Source organism: Centroberyx affinis, unplaced genomic scaffold, assembly GCF_046629955.1.
Source record: "Centroberyx affinis isolate AG114_WGS23_722 - 3 ecotype Tasmania unplaced genomic scaffold, CSIRO-AGI_Caff_v1 ptg003356l_1, whole genome shotgun sequence".
NCBI lineage: Eukaryota > Metazoa > Chordata > Actinopteri > Beryciformes > Berycidae > Centroberyx > Centroberyx affinis.
Window position 1 is genome coordinate 569,120 of NW_027281350.1, and position 14,775 is coordinate 583,894.

General features: G+C 43.6%; 1 protein-coding gene across 1 annotated transcript in view; it reads right to left on the minus strand.

The window, feature by feature from the left end:
• The window catches only part of slc49a4 (solute carrier family 49 member 4), a 41,258-nt gene that overhangs the window by 23,717 nt on the left and 2,766 nt on the right, over positions 1 to 14,775 (minus strand). The window contains exons 2-5 of the mRNA XM_071538840.1: positions 13,890 to 13,983; positions 5,366 to 5,637; positions 4,249 to 4,378; positions 90 to 198 (exon numbers count right to left, since the gene is read on the minus strand). Coding sequence (XP_071394941.1) covers positions 90 to 198; positions 4,249 to 4,378; positions 5,366 to 5,637; positions 13,890 to 13,983 — 605 coding nt within the window. The remainder of the gene's footprint in view (positions 1 to 89; positions 199 to 4,248; positions 4,379 to 5,365; positions 5,638 to 13,889; positions 13,984 to 14,775) is intronic.

Sequence of the window (14,775 nt, forward strand, 5' to 3'; positions counted from 1 at the left end):
GTAAATCTTATATGATCAGAGCAGATATAATGATATTCGGTGTGTGTGTGTGTGCGTGTGTGCGTGAGTGTATGTGTATGCAGGCCTACCTGACTGACTTTGGCTGGCGTAAGGATCATGTCTAAGACTCCAGACCAGCCGGCGACCACTCCAGTGGGGACTGCATAGGCCAGCGCTATCATCAGGAACCGCAGGTTACTAAAGGGGACAAACACACAGAGATGAAAGGTTCTACTAAGTAAATCTTAAGGGACAACAGAACCTGGTAACAACGTTTTACAAAGTATGATGTTTGTGTAGCGATTCCAATAAAAACAATCCAATATGAATGACCGCTCTGACCAGCTTTGTCAATGTGTGAAGCCTCCTCCCTGTACAAGCTAACAACACTGAGATGAAACAGTATCTTTTCCCCTCCTGTCCACTAGTGTTTTAGAGGCCTGCAATGAACTCCAGCTCTGTTTCCTATCCTGCTCTCTCAGTACACACACACACACACACACACACACACACACACACACACACACACACACACACACACACACACACACACACACACACACACACACACACACACACACACACAACACACACACACACACACACACACACACACACACACACACACACACACACACACAGAGCTCTGGCTGCTCTCCCTGCCCCTGTCCCAGAAGATGTATCCCTGTGCAGAGTGTGGTGACAGAGAGATAAGCAGCTACCTGGACACAGCGGGCAGAGCTGCCAGAATAGAGCTGAGAGAGGGCAGCACCCACCTAAGACTCAACAATAGTTTTCTAGACTGTCCTATCCTGTGGATTTCTATTGATTATGGGACATTCTAAGGACAGACTCTAAGTGGGTAAATTCATTAACACCCAATTCCTGGCATCGTCTAGCTCAGTAGAGTGTGAGATCACCTCTTGAGTTACATTATCTTATGTCCTGTTGACTGACACACCGCCACTGTATGCTCAATTATAATTTTTATGAGTCTCCCCTACTGTGTACTGTGCACCGCAGGAATAATAAAATACGACATAAAGACACCTCCATACATCTAGTAATGTATGCGTAGCAAGTAGATGCATGCATGTGTGCGCGCGTACACACACACACACACACACGCACAGCTCACCTCTCTGGAGTATATGGCACCCCTCCAAGCACACGCCACCCAATTACAATCACCCGGAACACCCACGCTAATCACCTTCGCCCAATATGGTGGCATGCTGATTTAAATCACTGCCACCCCCTCAACCTTAATAATGTGATTAGAATCACTGGGCGTCTGACAAATGAGGCAGGGCTGGCAGAGAAGGGTGCGAAGATAGATAGATTGTTTTGTTTTCTCTTTTTGTTTATGGACGCCGTTTGACTCGTGCATTTGTTTCTCCCTTGCTTTGTTGATGGCAATGCAAGCAGCATCCTGAGCAGTATCGCACTGGGACATCTGGAGAACGCTTTAGGCCTCCCTCATCCCTCCTAGGACTTCAAACACTCAAGAAACAGATCAAGTTCACACACACACACACACACACTTAAAAGTTATTACCTCCGCCAAGGAGGTTATGTTTTCGGTGCTGTTTGTTTGTTTGTTTGTTTGTTTGTTTGTTTGTTTGTCTGTTAGCAGGATTACGGAAAAACTACTGGCCCGATATTCATGAAACCTCGTGGAAGGGTGTAATATGGGCCAAGGAAGAACCCATAAAATTTTGGAGCGCATCCGGATCCGACTCACGAACAAGCAATAATAGCACAAACCTTGGCGGAGGTCTGCGCTCTCCGAGTGCCCTTCTAGTTTTTGAAGTTTCAAACTGGAGGAAACTTGTCCCAAGACACACAATCTGTACAGCAGCAGAAATGTTAAAACACACACCCTTTCCCTTTCCTGACCCTGTAGCACTTGACAATGGATCACTTTTATTCTCAGAATGCCCTGACTCCATAGAAAAACAGACATAGCCTGTCTCTCTGCTGCGAGCCTGTCTCGTCCTACGCTATATGAAGCTACTTGGCCTTGGAGGGAGTATGGAGGGGGACTCATAAAAGCCCGGTGATGAAGCACCCTCTCTGCCTTTCTCCCAGCACCCTTTTCATTAACCTTGCCAGAACGGCAGGAAATCAATATCCATGCACCTTATTCCCCCTCCCAGAGCTTATTTAGATCGCCCAACGTAAGCAAGCAGACGCTAGCTCCTGGGTAAGAGAGGGGCCTTTTTTTGCCTTCCTTTCCTGCGGTGATGAAATATTTCGGGAGAGTCTCAAAGCTGGCAGTGTCATCAGCTAAGTGCCATTTGTCCTTGGCAGATCCGGCTGGAGATCAATGCATCAGGATGACAACTTTCAAAGCTAAAGTGAGTATGACTGGGGAGGGGGGGGAGATCATCAATACTGAGGCTTTGGGCTGCTTACTATTCCGCCACACTGTGATCAGATATACTTCTCACCACGTGGAGAGACATGCAGGCTTCTAATTAGACTGCTGCGGCTGAAGCAGATGCGAACAGCTGGGGGGGACTCATCAAGCTCAAGATCATTAACCGCTGTTCAGATTCTGACTGGCTGAATGGATGAATGGATGCACCGATGGATAGATGGCTGACTAATTGACTAGTTGGCCGGCACCAGCAGTGATTGTGAAAGCCACTTAAACCGGAAAATGTTTCCATTTTTGTCAGACTTATGGAGACATAAACGCACAGAGTCTGTCTGTGACTGGTGGAATCGCACAAGCACACATGCACATAAACACCCATGAGCCACTTTCCTATTCCATCTCCAGTCCCTACAGGAGGATCCTAAGGCTTTGATGCTGCTGGATTGAGATATATGCTGTCCAAACAGGTCACTGGAAGGCTGCCTATCACTAGAGGAACAGATAGCATTACACTCTCGATGGGACAGCCTAGTTAATTTGGTGTGTGTGTGTGTGTGTGAGTGTGTGTGTGTGTGTGTGTGTGTGTGTGTGTGTGTGTGTGTGTGTGTATCTGCCCAAAACTGTGCATTAGGTTTGACACCAGCTTGGTCACTATCATCCATCTCAGGGAGCTCTTACAGGGAGCTAAGCCCTTCTGTGTTGGTGAGAGGCACACAGAAAGCCAGGCGCTGTAGTGAAGCTATTTCCCGCAGCAGGGGAGCAGTGTAGCCAACAGTGGCCAAATTCACAGAGCCAGACCAGCTCTCTGGCTGCCATAGCCCAGCTTTCCTCTCCCCTCTCCAGCCCTTTAATCCCTGGCCTCTGCCTTGGGCCCCATTCCTCCACAACCCAGGCAAAAGAAACAGCAGTCATTCCTCAGGCAGTGCCGTTTCCTCAGGGCCCCCTAGATAAATACTGCCAAGGTGAAGTGTGTGAGAGCTGGTGGGGGGTGGTGGGGCTGGTGGGTTACAGTGAAGTCGGATTCAAACATCCTCTCTAGATTTCCTCTTTTCTCTCCCCCAATGCCCTTTCCAAAAGTCAGAGTATAAAAAGAAAACACGACTTCTTCGCTGCCAATACATTGTGTGCGGGAGGAAAGAAGACAAAGACGATGAAACGTCAATAACAGCGTTTCCACGGTATTGAGATTCAGCCCCTTGTCTCTGCCGTCCATCTCTCTCCCTCTCAACCACCCCCCTCAATGTTGCCTTTAGAATAGACTGATGATTGAACCTGATGGTATAGACACTGAGGATGATCTAGTTTTCAAATAGGGACCAGCTATGCCATGTTATAGCTTGCTAATTAATCTAGAGGGAGGGCTGGAATTTCTTTGATGTCCATTAAATAACCTACGCAGATGGTGAAAGGCAGACACATCAACTCATCAAGACCCCTTCATTAAGATTCCATATCCTTCTCCAGAGTAAGATTCTGTTACTTACTTTAACTTTCTAAGACAAGAGGTGTGCAATGCATTGGCAAATAAGAATTTGCTTGCTTTGCTTGGCTTGATGAATTTGCAGACACGGTGGTTAAAGAGCACTGAGGGTGGTGTAGAAATATGCTGCTGACTACTCTCTTAAAGTCAGATGTGGTAAAACATAGCAGCACCTGAAACGAATTTCAAATGAAGTACTGAGGTTTTACTTGCATTAGAAGTCTGTACCTGAGTTGAATCAAGGACACATCAAGTTAGGCATACTGAATAATGTACTGAAAAACAAGTTCAACAAACGATATCAGATGGTATTGGTCTTTCAGATAACTTTGTGTGTGTGTGTGTGTGTGTGTGTGTGTGTGTGTGTGTGTGTGTGTGTGTGTACCTAAGAAGTCTGCATATGCTGCTCCGGTAACTGAGCCTCTGGCTGGCAGCGGCCACACTGGGGGGCATTGGCGGGCGCGACGGGAAGTAGAGCAGGACTGCGGCAAAAAGCACGGCGATCGCACCAAACTCTGCCAGAGCACAGTGACACACAGACAAAAGAGAAAATACAGGTTATTTTCATAGATAAGAGAGTCGGACTAATGTGACATTTTGAAAAAGGTCACCGCGACATCTAAAACTAGCCATCATTCTGGAATGAGCAGAACACACTACAAGACAAGACTACACACACAGTCAAATGCACAAGCAAGTCAACAGCAAAGGGCTGGCAAAGAAACAGAGAGGCCTCCAAAACTCTGTGCGCCGCCCCAAACAGGACTCGAAATCTCACAGTTCATCTAACTTGGCATGGCACTGTTTGGCATGAGATCGCAACACATCTCTCTAGGAGTCTAGGAGGAGCAACAGAGTTTTACATTCTAGACTATTTCCCAGAAAGCTCCAGTGTAGCCCTGTCCGTCTGTCCCTGTCATAATATGCGGATTGATCCGAGCAGCCGCTGCATATTACTCTCTGGCAGAGTTACATGCCAGCTCACATTGATTTTTCACCCCCCCCCCGCCCCCCCCGCACCCCCCCATCAATCTTTTCATTTGGCAAGGTTGTTGATTGCTGCCTTGCCGCAGGTGTGGAACTTTTTCGACCTCAGAGAAGGCTCGCCGAAGAATCTTAATTCTCTCCAAATGTCTCCGACCTCTGTCTAATTTTTTCAATGACCTCCAAAGCTTTCGTTCGCGAAATGTGGCCGCTTTGTCCTTTAAAAATTAATAACAATACAACCTTAGGTTAAACAAAAGCCGCAGCCTCAATCTATTACAGCATGGTGGATTCTCTTTGTTTCGGTGTGCTTTTAATTTTCTGAATCAGTTAAGCATAACAGTCCAAGCAATCTATTTTTCAGAGGGGCGGTTATGAAGATTATCATCATAGGTTTTTTGGTGTTTGGATCCCCTTCACCTGATTGCATTTGTGTCCCTTGACGGGGCTGACATGATGTAGAAATGATGTGCTATCGATCCTCCATGCCCTGAGAGGTCCTCTCTTGCTGTTAGTACCTGCATACATAACCAGCTGGATCCTGTCTCGGATGTAGCTGTCAGAGTACGTCGGCGCCGCCTTGTTCACCACCTGGGTGTCGTTGGGGGCGGGCACCAGCAGAGGGCCCACGACGAAAGAAGTGGCGGCTCCCAGGTAGCTGATGAGCGAGGCCACGGCGGTGGCGGTGGCTCTCTGGTCGGGGGCGAACCACGTGGTGGAGAGGAGGGGGCCGGCGCTCATTATGGTTGGGCCGGCTAAACCGTTCAGCAGCTGACCGCCATGTATCAACCTGTGGCAGAAACAATAGGGAGACATGGCTTCAATTCTTCATTTTAAAAAAACATTCCAAGACCATAAGCCTTGGTTTATTGTTCAAAAAAGTGGCCTGATAGTAAGCTTAAACTGCACTGCACTTTTTGCACAGCATCAAGCTAAGGATTACAATCTTGTGATGACTTTGATCTTTTGGAGTGTGGGTCTCATGTGTAATCATGCCTGTTGGATCTGCCTTCCTACTCACCCACCACAAGGATGAATCAAAACGGCTGCAGTGATGAGTCTCTCTTCAATGTATTATTAAATTAAAAAAAATATATCTGCCAAGACAGCAATAGCTTTTATACCAAAGGTGGAGCAATTAAGCATTTCAATAATGACGGGGAGATGGCAGGGAGAGGGATAGAAAGAAGATGCGATTATGTTTGGGAATGTTAGAAGTAAGCTGTGTCAGTTCACTTTTTTCAGTTTCAGTCCAAGTTCCAGTCTCACTAGCGCTCCTCCAGACAGAGTTGTGCTAGATAGATGTACTGTGAGATGTCCCCTGATGCCACAGGACCCCTCGCCGCCCCCTCACCACCCCCAGCCCCCCCAGAACTGTCTGACTGAGACAGCCAGCCGCCGGAGACAGCGCACGGCTGATTGATTGTCTGTGAGCTTAGTGAAGGCACTGTTCATTCAGAGCCGTCTGAGATGGCTCAGCGGGGAGAGAGGGAGAACCAGAGGGAAGGAGAGGGGAAAGAGAGAGAGAAAGTGATGAGGCAGGGTGCAACCACAGAGTATGTGTCTGTGTAAGTGGGGGAGGAGGGTTGCTGGGCTATTTCTGAGTTTATTTTATTCAAAAATATTCTGAATATTATCATTTGCACAAGGATTGTACATTCGACAGCCGAGCATCCTTGCTGATCCTCATTCAACATAACTGGACACAGCCTTGAAGGAAAAAACAGGGTGTCTGTGAGTATAATTAAGTTAAAATTTAAGATGTTTTTCAGACCTTGTTAATACCAGTTAGGATAAAATGACCAATTTTGCATTTGAAATAAACATGAAGACGAAAACTTTAGACCTATCAGAGTTCATGGCTGATTTCTTACTGGAAAATACCAACATTTTTAAGACTTCTCACCACAGCAAAAGATTTTTAAGACTTCTGTAGATTTAAAAAGTTTGAAGACTGTGAATTTTAATAATATGATGCAAGATGTTTCAGGACCTGCTGACACCCTGGAAAACACATGGCTGCCACGTGGTTGGCCTCCATTGTCACCATTGTTAAGCTATCATTGATATTACTGACTTAGACATATAGCAGAAAACATGTACAGACTGTGTGCTTTTCAGTGTGCTGACACTTATCCAGCCCTCTGGCCACATCTCGCTCTTTCTGACTTGGCTGTCTCTGGGCTTCACAGTAAAATGTCTCATAGCAGAAGACAAACAGCTGCGGTCAGTGACAGGGCAGATCGATGGAGGAATCACACGTCCGGCCCCATATCTCCTTCCCACATCTCAGACCTGTTAACATCGCCACCTACACATCAACGCCCCCTAAAATACTTACCTCTCTCACTCTCTCCTTTCACTCTTCTCCCCTCCCTCTTTCCTTCTAGCTTCCCTTGCATGCTGTCTCAGTCTTGGGGTTCCTACACATTTTCGCCTATCAAATTGTGTGACTTTTCCATGACTGTTTCATGTTCCATGTAGGGCTGCAACTAACGATTATTTTCATTGTCGATTAATCTGTCGATTATTTTCTCGATTAATCGATTAGTTGTTTGGTCTATAAAATGTCAGAAAATAGTGAAAAATGTCGATCAGTGTTTCCCAAAGCCCAAGATGATGTGTATCACGGTGCCTTAAGGTTCATCACGGGTTGTAGAGCCCTCACTCACCACTGCACCTTATATGCTAGAGTTGAGTGGCCCTCTTTGGCGACGCGCCGCCTTACGCACTGGTACACTTTTATTTACAAAGCAATCCTAGGTCTACTCCCCCACTATTTATGTGATTACATTTCTAAAACCCACAGCAATTACTGTTTACATTCCAATGATTTGTAACGTGCCAACGGTTCGTTTTGAATTTGGGAAGCACTGTTTTAAAGTACTCTGCACCTGCTGCCTGGAACTCACTGCAGAACACATTGAATCTAAAGGAACTCATCACTCTTGGAACTTTTAAAAACCATATGAGAGATTTTGTAGCAGCTACATATCGCACTTGTTGTTGTTTTAATGTAAATTCTTAATCCTGTTGCTTATATCTAGCATGTATTTTATTTATTTTGTTGTGTGAGTTGGTGTTGTTTGTTTTTAATTGTTGCAGTTTTAATGTTTCTTAGGCTGCTGTCTTGGCCAGGCTTCCCTTGAAAAAGAGGTCATTGTATCTCAACGGGATCGACCTGGTTAAATAAAGGTTAAATAAAAAAATTAAAAAATCACGTCCTCAAATGTCTTGTTTTGTCCACAACCCAAAGATATTCAGTTTACTGTCATAGAGGAGTAAAGAATCCAGAAAATATTCACATTTAAGAAGCTGGAATCAGAGAATTTTGACTTATTTTTCTTAAAAAATTATTCAAACCAATTAATCGATTATCAAAATAGTAGGTGATTAATTTAATAGTTGACAACTAATCGATTAACTGATTAATCGTTGCAGCTCTAGTTCCATGACATAATAGTGCAACTTTCATGACAAATATCTCCCAGCAGCTATGTTAAAATGTTGCCTTTTTGCTGTATATCTAATTCAAATGTATGAGGACTTTAGCTACAAATACTCAAGTAATCAGGATTTTTGGTTCATTTGGGTGATTATTCATTACATTACATTTTAGGCTCTTAGCAGATGCTCTTATCCAGAATGACTTACAATGAGTGAGCAGATAATATGACACATGGCTGTCGTGGGAATTGAACCCGTGGCCTTTGGGTTATGGGACAGTCTCTCTAACCACCATCCTGCTGCACCTTGAAAGGTCTTTGACATTTCCAAAACATTGTAGACAACATTTTTTTTTACTTTTTCAGGCCTGGTGACCACAGTTTCTTCTACAAATTCCATGACTTTTCCAGCTTTTGAATGATTGTAATAACTCTGTTTTCTCCTTTCACACTCTGCCTCCCCCCACCTTCCACATCAGGCACAACACAGTGATTAGAGTCTCATTTCTGTTGAAGCCACGGAGAAGGGGGGCTGATAATGACGAAACGATCCATGCTGCTGGCTGGTCCAGACACCAGACTGGTCCACCTGCTGTACTGTATCTCCTCGTTAGACACAAGGATTATTACAAATCTGACAGTATTAACCAATGACAATAACAGCAACAAACACAAATTAAGATTCAACATTTTGGGTTAACAGTGTGGCAGTTTCTAAAAAGTGTGAGGGGTCGTGATGAATCGTCCAATGACTCAGTTCCAGAGGCTTAAACATAATAACTGTGGCCTTGCATGACCTCCTGTACGACCTCAGGATGGATGTGACTAAGAAAATTGCCTTTAATGTAAAGGTGATGAGGACAGATGAGGAGACACGTGAAGCAGCCTCATTGGGGGGCAGTGGAACGGGAAAAAGAAAGAAAGGGAGGGGAGTGGTTCGTTCAGCAAGAGATGATGAACTTAATCAGTATTGATGAATCCTGTCAGAGTGAATCTGAATGAGAACGAGACAAAGAAGACAGCACCATGGCAAAATCATCCTACGGCTCCCACTCTGCCAGAACTGACAGACCCTGTTCTGACATCGCATAAAGGCCACTCCAATTCTGTCTTGGAAATGGCACCACAGCAATCGTCGAGGCAATATGGCAGCCCTCTATGGGCCCCACAGTGTGTTATCATGGCCAATCAGACAGAGTCTGAGAGAGTCTGAGATCTAACTGATAGACACTTGCTAATCACCACACAGCTGCTCCGTATTTACATACATGAGAGAGAGCGAGAGAGAGCAAGAGAGAGAGTGACTGTGTATAAATAAGAGAATGTGGAGGAGAAAGAGAGACAGTCTGCTTTGATTTGAGAGGAGGCCTAATCACAGCTAGGTCTAATCAGTGGCCATTGAACCAACATTGCCTTTTCTCCCTCTTGCCACTTCACACAACAGAAACACATCCAGCTTAGGTGTCTTTCAACCACGTCAGTTTGAGCTAAGCTGAAGCTTCCGCTTAATAACAGAAGGGTTCTTCCGTCCCTCACAAGTTCACAACTCCCTTTGATTTCCAATAAATGAACTCAAAACCCAAAACAAAGAGGCGTTTATTCCCTCAAGAGAATATCATGAAAAGAGGAAGAAGGAAAAAAATGCCCATCGAACATGAAACGGCCTCTGGAACAAACACAGATCTGCAGGGGGCTGTCAGGGGAGCTTCCCTCTGTTTCAAAACCTGGCTAACTGTAGCCACTCTTCTCCTGTTCAGGGAAGCAGGGAAATCAAAGGCTGCGTTTGATCGCTCTTGCGATGCCCTTGAACTCCACACAGATCCAAAACTCTGCAGCCAGCTAGACTAAACTATTTAGTTAGGCCCCCTCCCTCTCTCCCAGGTAATCTAAATCGCCATCTAAGCCCCCGCTACTGATATGAAAAAAGATCATATTTATGAGGGCCAGCAGACACAGCAGCAGCTCAGGTCACAAAACAAAGCTCTCATCGTCTGACACTGGGAGCTCAGTGTGTTACCCTCACTAACACAACGCTAACAGTGACATCTACTGGTGCTCCAGGGAGCCACTTTATTCTGACAGCCTAAACATTACTATGAAAATCCATGTTATCCATTAAATAATGGTTTCAAAAAATAAAGCAATCAGGGATTGTAACACTGTATTCGAAGATACACACAAATTTGTAAGAAAACACTGGGCCTCATGCAGGAAGCGATATACAAACAAATTTTCTCTTATTTTTGTTCGTATCCACGATTTGTTCTTATTTTGTTAGTACCCATTGATTTCTGGGATTCACCAGTGTTTTCTTATTTTTGCTCTTCTCTTAGGTAAGAGAAAATTTTACGAGTGGTCGAGAGCACTCTTACCAAGATAAGAAAAAAACCATCTCGTTTCACAGTCCACAAATTGTTTGTCCAACGCAAGGAAACATACGTTTTAAATTTGAGGAACATAAAAAAACACATGAATATCATATAATCAAATTTAGATTATTATATGTTTTAGAGTAATTATAATGAGTATGAGTATTATAATGGATTGTTAAATTCGTGGGCTAAAGAAATACTATTGGTCCATTGATCCCAATTAAGACTATAAAAACCCTTGGATGATATTGCGTGTGTTCAGCCTCTGAATGGCTTACATACTGCTCTTAGATGCTTTGGCCATCCAGGCCTTAAGCAGAGAACGTGTTTTTAGAGATTGCACAGATCTATTTGATGAGACGGATGAATGGCTGCTGAGCCGTTTCAGATTGCCAAGAGCGCCTCTCCAATTCTTGGCCGTGTGCCAGAGTATTTGCACACGGCACAACACCTGCCCTTATATGGTGTTTAGGGGGCGTTACCTATGCTAATAACAAACAATCGGCCACGCGCCTCCAATTTATAATCAAGTGGGATTCATCATTCAGCACACCTGGGTAAGAGCAGATTTGGATGGTTAAGAACATTTGGTGCATCTGGAGTTGACTTCTCTTATTTTTTCTCTTAACAGAATATTAAGAGAAAATATAAGAGAAATGTAAGAGAATGTTGCTGCATGAGGCCCAATGTGACCTATTACATTTCATCTGCAAATTAGACTGAACTGTGTCAGAAATAACATTTGCTAAAAATGTATGCACTCATGCTAGTGTAAGGTGCTTTGGATAAAAGCATCCACAAAATGTCATGCGGAACTGCATCTCTTCACTGGTCTTACCACCTGCCCGTTCTGTTATTTCTGCTACACAGAAATATTGCTGAATGAGGGTGAATGAAAAGGTCAAACCCAAAGTTACCTGGTCATGGTCTTTCTTAAGATAGGTTAATTCAAAGGTTACGAAGTGACATAAACTTGTAAGTCTATGGCCGCAAAGCACTATAATGCGGAATTAAGCACCATAGAACTTGCTTACACCTTGTAATTGCCATTACCTTGCATCAAAGATCTGAAGGCTATTCTTCGCAAAAATTGAGGTCATTAACATCACATTCTGCCACATTTATTACTGAATTTATTACTTTATAAAGTGGTCATTCTGTAAACTAAAACAATCAGCTAGACATAAGTGGTTTCTCCAGTGTAGTAGGGTTTTGGATAGGATTTCTTGGTAAAATAAAACTTTACTCCCTTGAAGCCATACAGGAAAATGGCTCCATAAAATTGTTTGTGATGAATGTACTACGCACGCCAGTTACACTCAATTCAACATCTTGAAGATTTAGGCTATCGCCACTCCACTAAAACCAATGGCAAATCACAGAGGATGCGTTCGATGAAGTTATTATACTGCCGTTAGAAAAGCCTCTGAGGAGAGATCCTGGCATCCCTCCCTCCACTAATATATCCTTGTCTGTGGAATAAATGTTTCCCCGCCACAATGAGCTCTCCTGCTCTGTGTCCTATTCCTAAGCACATGACCCATAATTTTTCACATGATACTGGGTCAAAATATGAGAAGTCCTCAGCACTAGAGTGCCCTGTAAAAGGCACCACTGTAAAACTCAAAGACCAGGAGCTGTTATGTAATGCGGAGTGACCTATACGAGGTCAACAGTCTGAGATAAGAAGTCTGCACATGCCCAATCAGGTCGAATGTAAAAGCCGGTATGAGTATAGGAGTGGCCTCGTGTGACATGACAGTGCTCTTGATTCTAGGCTGCTGAAAGTGCCCTTCGAAGCAATTAGTATGGGATACAAGGAACACTCATACGTTTCAACCACACAGTCCCTAACACCAAGGCAATCAAACCACAATGTAGAAGTTGACATTTCACAGCAAACTGTAAAAACTCTTCATATTCAACTTTCAATTTGAAAATGAACAGGCTTCTATCACAAGGAAATCAGGAGTTTCATTTTCTTAATATCCTTAAAGAGAAGCTTTTTGTTCTCCGTTTAATTTGGCTGGTATTAACAGAAAGCTAGCTATAAATTTAACTAATGGCTTTCTTTCCCCAGGCTTATGGGACGCCGGCTGTAGAGAGAATGAGGCTAAGAAACAGGATGGATTCACCTGCTCTTTGAAAGCCCAAATTCTACAAACATTCCACAAATCCATGGTCTGGAAGTGCTATGTAGCTCATTCTAATGAAATACAATTTCCCTCCTCTATTGAAATTTTATGATGTACTACCTGGATCGTAGTCATTGTGGAGCCTAATATGAATTACGAGGCAGATTAACACTAGGAAGTACTCAATGAAATTACATTTTTAAAGCCACAATATAATTGAAATGACCTTCCCTGAGCCCTTGCACTTTATAAAGAGTAACACTGAGCTAACGGGTAACACTGAAAATGAAAATACTAAGAATAACAGCTTCTATTTTATGCTGTTTTTCAATGGTGGTTGTCAAAGTTAAGTCTGATAAGGGAGAAAGCTGGAAGCAAGGACGGAAAAACAAAGTAAAGGATCCACAGTATTGAGCTGTCTTCAGAAGCCTAATCTCCAACAGCAAAATGCTGTCTGACTGTCCCTCTATTCTGTTACAGGGTTCCACTGTGATGGAAAAGGAACGGGACCTTGGCTTAAATCAATGCTGCTGAATACAGCAAAACACCCTAAGAAGGCCAAAACATTTGTCACCCTCAAATGCTGTATTGTTGCATTTGGCTATATTGATGTTCATCCAGCTGCTATTCCCTTTTCATTTTATAATGCTTTCATTTATCAAAATAAATTGTGTTCTAGCTGTTATACCCTTTTCCATTTAAAGAAGGAAATTGGCAGAGTGAATGTTTTAAAATAACTTTAAAATAAGCAACTGTAAAAAGTTCTAAAATAAAAATTACAATAATACCCACAAATTCACATTTCAAGGTTAAATTCAGACAAAGGAGTGGGCCATAAAGCCTCAACTACTGCATGTAGCCAGTCCCGAATCCAAGCATAGGCCAAAGGCATAGTGGGTTGGAAAGGTTTGTACGAGTAAATTATGTAAGGCTTTTGATCAAGAGTCATTCCTTGTCTCCTATTCAAAACCCATTGAAGGAGAATCCTCAAGCAACCCCCCCTCCCCTCGAACCATCTGTTCCCACCGGGTTTACAGAGGACACAATAAACATCGAAACACTTGTTACGCCTCCATCGTGGAGTCTTACCATCGTCTTAGTTGCTGTTCACTCAGTGGCACGCTCCGTAGAGCGGCTCCCAGCAGCATGAAGAAGGCCGAGAGCAGGAGGGACACTCGCAGACCTGGGGGACACAAGATAGGGCAAGGGAAGGGGAGAGAGGCATAAAAATATGGCATATGGGAGTGGGGAAATAGGAGATGGAGGGGGCTTGAGGTCACTGGCCCATTGTCAAGTTTTCCTCCAATTACAACTAATCGTATTACAACAACAACCCCATGCCCAGTAAAAACACTTCCCAAACAATCCCATATGTTCAACAGAACCTGTATGAAAGCACTAGTCTCCTTTCTCTATCAACTTGGCAGTCTCTATTCTCAGTTTCACCCACATGACCCTCATTTAAGGGAACTCTCTCCACTTCCCTGTTCTCCTTTTTCTATTTGAGTTGTCACTTGCTGAGGCTGCTACTAACAGGCTACAAATATAAAATAAATAAATAAATAATAAGAATAAATAATGAACTTTATTTTATAGCGCTTTTCTAAAAAAAAAAAGTTCACAAAGTGCTTTACAGAGAAAGAACAAAAGACATACAGCAATAGAAAACAAAGGGAAAGAAAACAAGATTAAAAACAAGAAAAACAATTACATAAAGGCCAGTCTATTGGGGAGGAGCAGATCAATCCACCAAGACCAGTCAAACAGGGCTGGGGTGGGGTTGTACTTTATTGATCCCTGAAGGGAAATACGGCTCACATGTCAATATTGCATTATGGTGCAAGTTTGAAATTCCTCACATTACATTCTTTAGATAACAAATGTCAAACTGGGCATGGATTCAGTCAGTCGTTGGTCAGCACTCTGTGTTCTCGTCCGTCAAACGTTGACACGTGTCACTACTAGCAACGAGCAC